At 38.6% G+C, this 10,893-nt stretch overlaps 2 protein-coding genes and 2 long non-coding RNA genes across 4 annotated transcripts; 2 read left to right on the top strand and 2 right to left on the bottom strand.

Annotated features, from left to right (window-relative positions):
- Positions 1–1,408: 1,408 nt before the first annotated feature.
- LOC149039412 (uncharacterized) lies at positions 1,409–2,785 on the bottom strand. Its single transcript, XR_016180601.1, has 2 exons — positions 2,556–2,785; positions 1,409–1,691 (listed from the first exon to the last, which is right to left on the bottom strand). It is a non-coding gene; the product is annotated as an uncharacterized LOC149039412 (long non-coding RNA).
- A 525-nt stretch (positions 2,786–3,310) lies between these two features.
- On the top strand, positions 3,311–8,046 carry LOC113671526 (noggin-2). Its single transcript, XM_027187745.2, has 2 exons — positions 3,311–4,121; positions 6,608–8,046. The coding sequence occupies exons 1-2, from the start codon at positions 3,564–3,566 to the stop codon at positions 6,836–6,838; spliced, it is 789 nt and encodes a 262-aa protein (XP_027043546.2). The 5' UTR covers positions 3,311–3,563; the 3' UTR covers positions 6,839–8,046.
- On the top strand, positions 8,013–10,458 carry LOC113671525 (uncharacterized). The gene is made up of 2 exons (XM_027187744.2): positions 8,013–8,530; positions 9,418–10,458. The coding sequence occupies exons 1-2, from the start codon at positions 8,110–8,112 to the stop codon at positions 9,906–9,908; spliced, it is 912 nt and encodes a 303-aa protein (XP_027043545.2). The 5' UTR covers positions 8,013–8,109; the 3' UTR covers positions 9,909–10,458.
- Positions 9,369–10,819, bottom strand: LOC149039411 (uncharacterized). Its single transcript, XR_016180600.1, has 2 exons — positions 10,554–10,819; positions 9,369–9,486 (listed from the first exon to the last, which is right to left on the bottom strand). It is a non-coding gene; the product is annotated as an uncharacterized LOC149039411 (long non-coding RNA).
- Positions 10,820–10,893: the final 74 nt, after the last annotated feature.

Here is a 10,893-nt window from a genome sequence, read left to right as displayed (position 1 = left end):
GCGGCTTTTCCATTCAGACATAGTTTGATTTATGAGGCGAATTCCAGTTTCATGACTGTTCTTGGTGCCAGGGCTTGCACCTGTTGTAATGAAGTTAACCAGAAACAATAATTTTGTGTTAAACTTGAATCAGAAAAATATGTATTTTTTTCGTTAAGATAGACAAACACAAACGAGGTAATTATAAACCAAGGGGGAACAAAAAAAGGAAAAGGTCGAGATGACTAACATGAATTGCTAATAACGATCTCGAAAAATTCAGACCAAGTGCCTAATAGTGAAGAATTCTCGACGGAGCTCTCATAACGAGTAACTGAAATAGGAGTGGCAGTTTGATCTTTTTAACTTTGTATTAAAACTGGGAGTCAGCAGTAGACACTCCACGGGGTGGCTTTTCTTGTCCACTGTTTCCACGTCGAATTGGAATTTAGAATGTGAGAATGTTCTGTTTTGACGCAATTTTCCCGTTTCTCGTTTAACCCGTATCAATCGTATTGTTATCGTCTTCCATCATCCTGGTTGCTCTCGTGTCTGAGTACGACATCTGTTACTCGGCATCTCCAAGTAATTAACTAAAACAGTTATCGAAGTAATTATCCAGTATTACCGAGAAAGGTTGAACGTCTAGGACTCTTCGCCGTCCTTACGCTATTGATGTTTCATTTGTGGTAAAGAAGATTCTTTTTAGCTGACCATTGCGAATGATCTGCTGTTTTTCGGTTGTTATTTATCATATATCCTAAAGGGTAGAACCATGATGTTAGCGAGTGTCAAACATCTTACGATATTCCGTGACCGCCGAAGTATCTTTTTAATTGGATATTGTATTTTTTTTCCCGCCGCTTCCCCTCTAATCAGGTTGTGTATTGGTGAAGTTAAATGGTTAAAACTTTTCCCATCATTAGGGTCAGTATAAGCTAAGGAACAACCGATACATCAATGGACCTCTTACACGCTCGCTCTCCGAGAAAGAATTGCTAAAGCTGTCTTTTAAGAAACCGTTGACTACATTGCAGGCCTTCTAAGTTAATCGCAAATTGATAAAGATTAAATTGAGAAATAAACAAAAGAAATTAAACATCTGACGATCCTTTCCCCCGTAAGTCGGCCTCTAGGGGTAAACACGACGGGTGAATTAGCTTCTACTCTAAGGTGTTCTTCAGAAATGTCGTGAGGAGACATTCCTAGTGCACGAGTCTTATTTCTCTGGAGAGCGTTTTAGACAGGTCTGTTGACGTTCCTGAAGTGTTTGTCTGAAGTTCGGTGTCTTGTGGCACCAAGAGACAAACGAGCTAATTGAATATGCTGAACAATTTTTCTGATGCAGACAAAATAGTATGACAAATCATCTGTGATTCATTACGATGCGGAAATCTTTAGTCTGGTTCGAATTCCGGCCAGTCAAAAAAAAAAATTGAACTCTTTAATGGACTTTGCTTAACCTCTCCCAAGTGTCTATGTAGACATCATGATTATCTTTGGGGAGAAGCTGTTTTACACTAAATTGTTTCACGCGATTAGTATTAACTCACAGCCAGCACAGGTAGAACCTCCTGTCCCCGTTTGTGGAACATCCAGCTGTAAAACGAGGTTGATATCTTAAGAATGGTTAACTGTCATTTTTCAGGCCCTTTCTAATCGGGCAGGTAACCAGATTTTCATCGCTCCGCAAAAACGTATCGCCAGTCGAGCTGGATAATAAAAGAGAATAATAAATAACTTGATTTAATTCTGTTTAACAAATTCTCAAAGTCTGGTGTAGTAAAAGACACCTATGGGCGTTTTCCGCTGTATACAATTCACTCTCTTATATGAACTTTTTTTTCTCTTTTCCTGAATCAAGTAACTAATCGCAAAGAGAGTTTTTCAATGAGTAAAATTGTGAATTTTAATAATTTTTGTTTGGTGGGAATCTTTGTTTTTTTTTAATAAAAAGTCCTCAGTCGCCTTCAGTCCAAACAAAGATTTACACCAGAATAAACACTGTTTCCATCGTTTTTATTCTAACCGTTAGTCCACTCAAGAAAGTCCTCCATATAAAACCACTACACAAATCATTTGTTTTCGGTGAGTGACCTAGATTGTTCATCTAACTCCAGCTGACGCTGCGATGTTTAAAGTCATTCTTTATCAATCGCTGTTTGGTTTTGATAGTTTGTACTGCTTGATTAGTCGGTGCAATGATCGGATATCTTGTAAGATGATCGTCTGTCTAACTGTCTGGCTGGTAAGACGATTTTGAAATTATGTCAGGTTAAAAGCAATCTTTTTTAGCCACTTTAAAGTATTTTGCTAACAGTGTCGGTTCCTCGCTCGTTCACGATTTGGCGGGAAACTTTTAGACCGTATGCCGTCCGAAAGCTTAGATTTGACGGGAAACCAAGCGGATTTAACTCCCCGTCGTCGTTCTTCGACCAAAAGAATCATCAATTCCAACAATCCGTTTGTTTCTGCGAATTGAATTGAAAACGATGCTATTTCTGCTGCTTAAAATATGAAAATAAGTGAGTACTAGAAGAGATGCGTGGCACTGATCCCTTAATTAGATATCAAACCTGTAATATCTTTGTCAGCCGTTACCAATGGAATTCCAAAATGTGTACTTAAAGGTTTTCCTTTTTTCTGTTCAATTTTTGTTATTGTTTTTGCTATTGATGACATCGCGAAAAGTGCTGAAATATTAAGACAGAATAAACACACTAAGATTCTAGGCCTTGATCACAATCTCCAATTTTTTTGGCGAAACTAACAGCTTTCCTGTTCACCCTCAACGCTAAGTGGATGTGAGTCGTCAGAATACGTGGCGACCGCATTATTTTCTTCGCGTGGGTGAATCATTTTTTGTGTTGTCTTTTTGAGAAGTGACGGATTATTCTTATCTGCCTGGTAGACACAATGCCAGCTTTCATCATTCAGACCCATGAGGATTAAACACATGTTATAGCACTGTTACATCGCAGAGCGAAATATGAAGCATCGACACTAATATGATAGTGTGAAACTGTTGGATTTTAGAATCACGAATACATTCCATTTAACAGTACTTATCGCTTTGTACACAGAGTAGTTAGATAATGGACTATGATTCGTACAAATGTTTCTTGTAGGGGATGGGAGGTATTTAGTAGCATGGGGCTCACAATAATCGCATTTTTGTTTAGTTTACTCGACGTCTGCAAATGAATAGGAATATTTATAAAGCATACAGGTGGGACGTAACTATGGCGGGGTTTAGCCAGGTGTCTGAAATATGCCGCGGTTCTCAGCTTTTTTAACGCTAATCTTCACAATACAAATATTTAGCTTAAAATCGGCCATTCAGTCGTTTCGCAGGATCAACGCAATTTTTATCTGAAGCGAAACTTTACGAAGGTCACAGTTTTGGCCGACGGACGTGTAACGAGAGAAAGTGCGGATATTCATTTCTAGTCGTGTGTCGCGCCAAACATTATTAGTGTCCAGTGTCTTGGCGGTTCGTTTACAGAGAGCACGTAGTAAACAACACTTGGCTATAAAAGCAGAACAAGCTGAAACTTAAGACATTTCCTTCATTGAGTCGCGACATGAAGACTTCGTGCTCGATATCGATCATTTTAGTTGCGTTGTTACTCAGCGCACCTATTTACACCTTGTGTTCACATTCCCATAAGTTGAAGCGCAGTCATGGTCTGCCTTTGGAACTACTGGAGAAGACACAACCAAGAGATTTTTTAATTGATGGAATTGCCAGGCGTCCTCTGAGCCCCGAATCAAAGATACAACCGAAACATATCGATGACTGTGATGAAGAACCCGTGAAGCCAACAGGGCGTGATTTGAGTGAGAGGAGGCTGAGCAAGAAACTCGGGGGCTCGATCGATGAGCGTTTTTTGTCAGTTTCCAAGCCCGCCCATATGTCAGATAGTCCGCAAGTGGAACGAGTTTCATTGCGAGGCATCACGACCTCAGAAAAAGACTTTCTCAGGCAGGTCATCAGAAACGAGACTGTTCCTTCAATGGGAGGCAAGGTGACCATCTTTATGGAAAGGTTTCTTATGAAATGGCTAATTCACAAATCTGACTGTCCAGTGGAACATACGTGGACAGACCAGGGTATCTGTTATTGGCCAAGATGGATCTCGGTAGGTAGTAGCTCTTACCTCAGGTGAAATTTTGCACGTACTTTGTAATAACACTTTGCTACCAGGCTCTAAATGTGGTATCTGAGCTGGCTCCTGTCTTATGTCAGAAAAGTCCATTCTTTCATTGACTTTTTTTAAGTGACTATTGATTAAAGTAATAATCTTTGTATATGTTGTGGCCATGTCACGAAGTTTACTTAAGTTTTCCACCTGTCAAAGAAGAGCAAATGCTTAAGTATTCAGGCTGAGTAATAGAAGATAGAAGCTTGGCTGTGACCTTGATTTTGTAACATGGATATTTCGAGTGCAGGGCAGGAGAGCGCACTTGGTTTCTCATTGTACTCATATTAGAGGCATCTCTTATTTCAATTGCTAATTTTACAGAAAAAACTTCAGGAATATCTCGTGTTATATGGAAGGAAAAACGAACGGAAGATCAAGCGTGTATGAGGCGTAGCGCCAAAGAAAACCATCTTAGCGTGGATAGAATCCTGCTGCTATACGCGTGTCGTGGGGGATTAATTTAGATGATCACACGACAAACTGAAGTTTTTACTGCGGCACACTGATCAGCTTTAAATTTAGTGAGGAACACAGGGTCATTCATATTCTGCACGAACCCAGATCCACGTGAAATCCAGTCAAAATAAGGAAAAAATTTTCTGGTTAGTGGACAACAACACCAATTATCACAAGCCATGTTCTGTTTCTTCCATCTGTAAAGAAAAATACCACGGTGGAACTTGCCTCCGTAGAAAAAGAAAGCAAAATATTCTTTGCCATGGATTTAACAGGAATTTTTTTCAATGAATCATTATTGACTTGAAGCCACAAAAAGGAAACAGAACGCCATAATTCTTTTAATTAAGTGCTTTCATCTTTCGGTCTGTCTTGGCTGAATTGATTGGGTCGGAATAATTAACCACCAACCGCTTAGTTGATTTAGAGTGAGTGTTGAAGCGTTTTTACGTCCACTTGCTTTTTCGCGACCCAACGATTTATAAAGTGTTTGGGTGTGAAAGCCGACATGTATCAGTCATTTATTGGCTTATAAGGTTACAATTGTCAGGTCAAGTAAACACATTTCCAGAATGAGAAGAGATCAGAGAGTACAGCTGAAATATAAGACTTTATTCTTTTTATGGCTCAATCGCAAACTGGGTCTCCAACGCAAAGACTAAAAAGCTCGATTAGGGCCGGACACTTCTTGAAAGCAGTACATTTTCATTATTAAGGTTCAACAGTTGATATCATAAATAAAAATGTCTTAAAAGCGGTCCTTCAATAGAGAAATGGCTAGACTGTGAAATACCTTCACCCCAGGAGAATAAGATGAAAACCCACTAACCGCAAACAGCGACGTAGGAAGAAAAGGTCAAAGTGAGAAGAGAGCTAATATCAGATCTTTTCTATTGAAAGTTTAACCATTGTTATTTTTAAGGTTCTGCATATTTGATTACAAAAACTGAAACGTGCTCAAGGCAGCCTCGCACGTTCACATGTGTCCGGTCTAATTTCACGATCATTCTGTTAACCAGAAAGTTTTGGCCTCCGGGGCAAACACATCGGAAAGCCATACATGTTTACATGTACTCTGCCAGCGCGTGTGCTTGTGTGCTTTTTTTCAGTCTCTTATACCACGACTTCCTCATCTGTCCCGGAGGATGCTCTTGCATAAATGAGGAACTTTGCACAATTGAGAGAAACAAGTGGAAAGTTGTTGGACAGGAGGAAAGCTTAATCGGCAGTGCTTATTATTATTATTACACATGTATAAAACAATATACATGCATTAGGGATGTCAAAACTACCTCTTGAACTATACAAGAAACGCAGATCAGCTCTTTCAGTTTTATTTTTAGTTATCCTCGGAATATTCCCCGAACTGTCAACACGCAGCGAGCGGTGGAATGAGTAGCCCAGCAACGGAGGCAAAAGAGAAACCTCCTCATCTCTTAATGTCTTCTCCATTCGCCGCTTTTCTGTCTATTGTCACAGCATTGGTGTATTCTAGCCATGCTGACCCCTGTTTTTTGCTTCAGAAAAACTGTCAACATTTAAAAATTACTTGTTAGAAAGTTCCATTAACTTCTGCGTTGTTCGTTTAAGACAATTGTGGGTGGTGCGCGACCCCCTGAAAACTTTTCCACTTTGAAACAAAAAATGCCACATTGTGTAGCGTATCAGACAATGACGCCAACAGAGTGAAGATCATTTATAAAAAAAACCTCTGAAACGCCAAAAAAATTTTGAGACACAAAATGCCACACCGTGTAGCAAAATCCATCATGGGGCTGCGTTAAAACGCCTTTTGAAATTCTGTTTCATGACGTCTTCAAGTTACGATTACTTGTAAAAATTTTTCCATTGAATCCTCATTCCGACTTATCAATCAGAATATAGTTTTGCGTGACGTGAGGTTCTAGACGGGAGGAATATCAGAGCTTTTAGTGTAAATTTAAGAATCATGCTATTGTCTTTGGCAGATGGGTCGCTGCATAGCCAAGCAGTGTTCATGGCCTCAGGGAATGTCGTGTGTGGCGTCTGATCCAATCGACGTGTACCTATTGCGATGGAACTGCCGTACGAACCGAAACAGAAGGAAAGGAAAGAAGACTGGGACTCCTGCTGCAGACGTAACGTGTCGGTGGTTAAAATTTAAGCGTTCTGTAATTAATGATTGTTATTGTAAGTGCGATTCTGCTCGAGCTGATTAAAGATAGTTTTCCGTGGCTCCGTTGAATCAAAGTTTAAAAGCAGGCCAAACAAAGTGTGCACAAAAGTTCCAACGAATACGATACTTCGTTAACTTAGATCGTTTAAAACCGTCAAGTTCTTAATCATGTCAAAGACGATGATGAAGAATATTAATGAAAACAAACAAGAAAACGGAAACCCGATCGATTTTGGATGGGAGGGGACTTTCGTTGTGTAGCAATAATGTTGCATTCGTAATCATTTTATGTTTTATTTTTAACCTCAAAAGGTTTGTTTTGCAAACCGACAAATCGAGCGTTCAGAATCGCAATTCACTTCGTTTACTGCATGTTGTCTTTAGTCTTTTTTTCCTTCTTTACCGTAAGGATTGGTTCGCCGATGTTTACTTATATCTCCAGTAGGGTCCAGTAGTCAAATTGAAGCCTGTTAGGACTTGTTTGATATTGTTTATAATAATATAATCATTATATTATTATATTATATATATTGTCATTATATTGACGAGGGAAACAAGTATTGATGACTAGTCATAGTCGTGTGTAGAGCTTTCTCCTTTGTGATTTTTTTACATATCATGTAGATATATCCTTTCCAGTTTAGTTTGCCATTCCCTGGCGGTAATAAGCTCAGCTTGTATTATTCTATGTGCCAAGTTCACAGGTAGGCTAAGCAAATAAACTGGGATAAGCTTAGAATTGGCATTATTTGACCCCAAGTTTATACTTTTGTTGCTTTACGATCAAGTACGTCGTGAAAGAGATGTCCGGCGTCTTTTTTATTTGTTCGCATTAATGAAATTTCTTTGGGAAGTTGCAGCTAAACTACCTGTGGTCTATTTTTCTTTAACAGTCTCCTGAGCATGGACGCAAAGAAAATTCTTTTAAAATTGCAGTTAGAGCGGGAAAGAGGCTGTATGTTTATCTTCTCAAGCGGAACACCCTGTCTCGTCCCAGTCTTTTTTCGCTCAAAGCTCCATCTCGGGAGATTAATCAGACTAAGAACAGTTCAATCTCTTATGTTTGACAAAGGATTTAAAGGCTTTATATCAATTTCCTTTAGAGCTAAGTATTACAGAATAGGCGAAAGAATGCCAGTTATAACCTTAAGCAGTACGTTACTGTGCTAAGGGTTGGGTGAGTGGTGTATAGATGTACACGGTTGGCTTTCGTTTGGTAAATAAAGGAAAAAAGAAAATCGTTTAGTTAAAGCGTCGTGATTATGTGTCGCCAAAGGGTAAACACCTCCACGTGTAGGCTAGCAAGAGAAAGTAATGGTATTTGAACATCGGAATTTCGTGTTTGATTCTGAGGAGACTTCATTGAGGTTTAAACAAAGTCCAAACCAATTCTTCCAAATCTTAGAAAATATGGCGGACGATCAGTTAGATTTGGCCGCGAAGGCGTTTAAAGCCTCAGCAAACTACGAGGAAGCGCGACCAACATATTCTGTTGAATCTGTAAGATTTCTTCTGGAAAAGGTCGGGATCTTAGAAGAAAAGGAAATGAAAAGCCAGCCACGTACTATTCTTGAATTAGGTTGCGGTACAGGGAAATTCACAAGGATTCTGACGGAGGTTTTAAAAGACACAGATACCCGAGTGATAGCGACTGATCCTCTGGAAAATATGCTGAAAGAGTTTCGAAAAATTTTCCCAAACTTCGAAGTGGAACAGAGCAGCGCAGAGAACATTGGTAAGTTTGGTTTTCTTTATAATTACATTTTCTTGGTGCACAAATTTCTCTGCTGTCCGTAGGATTGAGGATACTTCATTGTGTTTTACATTACCTTATAAGCGTTTTATCGAGTACTGGGACACTATGGAGGATGGTCATACAACTTCGGCCGCGAGGGCGTATAAAGCCTTAGCAAGCTAGAAGAAACTCGAACATTATTCTCTAAAATCTTTAACATTTCTTCTGGAAAATTAAAGATCAGAATTTAAAAGAAAAGGAGAAAGTTAGAGCATAGAATGTACTTATCAACGTCAATTTAAGCCAGCTCAATCAAGTGCCATTTCAACTTCTGACACAAGTATAAGGCAATTTTTTTTTCTATGATAATGGTTCAAACAAAAGATGAATTCAAATTCAGCTGTGTTGGTGTATAAAAAACAGACCCAATGGACGTCTATTTGCTTGTACCACTGCCATTAACAATTTCCTTTGAATTTTCTTTATTAATAATGGATCAAGCCTTACAGTTATATGTAAAATTAATGTAAATTGTTTGGTTTTGAATTTTTTCATTTTTATTCCTCATTGCCCTGATATTGTGGACATTTGAAAGGGTGGATGTGAGGAAACATTGAGCTGTAGAACTGAAGAAAATATGGAAATGAGCTGGGAGTTATGTACAACTGTGAATACTTAAATTGTGGAAGTATCTTAGGAATGGACTTGTGGAAGGAAAGAAGTGTTGGAAGTCTGGAAGTGTAAATGTGTAAACTTTTGGAGGTTTTATGCATAGAAGTGTAAGATTTAGAGGTTGGAAAGTATGGAAATATAGAAACTTGGAAGTTTGCTCTCCTACTTTATAACAATTTTATTTATTTTTGCTTTTTTTTTGTTCATTCACAAAGCTTTTCCAGACTCAAGTGTAGATGTGGTCCTGGCAGCCCATTGTTTCCACTGGTTTGCAAATGAAGAAGCTGTGAAAGAGATATACCGTGTGTTAACTCCACAGGGAACTTTGGGAATGATCTGGGCATTACCAGATGAATCAGTACCTTGGCTAAAAGAGATGATGACATTTTTTCATCCATTGGAAGAAGACTTCAAGTATACTATTTCAAAAGAAACCATGGACAAAGTCTTTGAAGAAGTTGGGAAGCTCTTCACGATCGAGAAGGAGTCAGGTAAAAAGACTTCTTGGCATCTTAGTTATGATGGCTGTTACAAGTACTTTGTATCAAAAGGAATCATACAGAGAGGCACAGATGAAGTCAAATGTCAGTTTAAGACTTGGTTTGATTATATTATAGGTAAGTATTTTCCTAACAGTGAAGGAAAGGAGTCAATCACTTTTCCTTTAGCTTATTTAATTTGCTGGTGCAAGAAAAAAAAATTATGATGAAAGGCTAGAGGTCTTTTGTATTAGTGCTCTCTTGAAATCATATCTGGTTTGTGGTGGACTTCTAAAATAGCTTTTACGTTTACGTCAGTTTGAACCATTGTGAGATTGTATAATCAAATTTCTCCTGGGCAATTTTTAAAAATACAGTTAATAAAATAATACAAATTAAATGAGAGATAGTCAAAACAGGCATTATGCATAAGCTGAATAATGTATATTGACGTAATGTAATAAGTACAACAAACAAGAAGTGAAGGAATCATTCAAAAGAGCTCCTTAACTTTGCAAGGGATGTTACTTAAGTAACATAATGTAAAACATATATCATATTGTTAATTATGACATTATAAAAAATCGATATAAAACAGATCAAAGAGATAGAGGTCAGTTATTCTTTTATGTTCTCTGACAAATATTGTAACCGCGTGATTACGGTGCAGCGCGAGTTGTGACGGACTCAACTCTGTTTCATAATTCAAAGCAATGGACACTGGTTTTTAATCGAAACCATTACGTGATCAGTTCTTAGTATGACGAGGGTGCTAAATTTGTGAGTATAAAAGTTTCGGCTTGGGATTGTCTTAAGGATGGGTAGAAACCTTTCAAGTGACAGAGGTAATCTGAGAAAGTCAGCAATGTTACCTACGAGAAAGGAGGATGATTTCACTTCCCCAACAGCAGCTTGTCATCGATCACAACCCTTGGACTGTACTCTCTTACCGACGCCACGATTTGCGATTTAAAACATCACCAAACTTAAAATACTGTAAATGTCGTTCTATTTTGTGCGGTTACAGGGATCAAGAGAGTTTTGGAAGAGTGAAGTCATTGCATCAGTAGATTCTAAGCATTTTGCCGTACGCTTCTTGGCATCAGGAAGCACGACACTTTCTTCAACTCCTCCCCAGTTTCCTCCTAAGGAGGAACTCAGCGCTTGTGCGCCCATGATCTTGACCCACAACATGCTAACACGGTCATCGAG

Source organism: Pocillopora damicornis, chromosome 10 (genome assembly GCF_964200805.1).
Source record: "Pocillopora damicornis chromosome 10, jaPocDami1.2, whole genome shotgun sequence".
Classification (NCBI taxonomy): domain Eukaryota; kingdom Metazoa; phylum Cnidaria; class Anthozoa; order Scleractinia; family Pocilloporidae; genus Pocillopora; species Pocillopora damicornis.
This window is presented reverse-complemented; position numbering and strand designations above follow the sequence as displayed.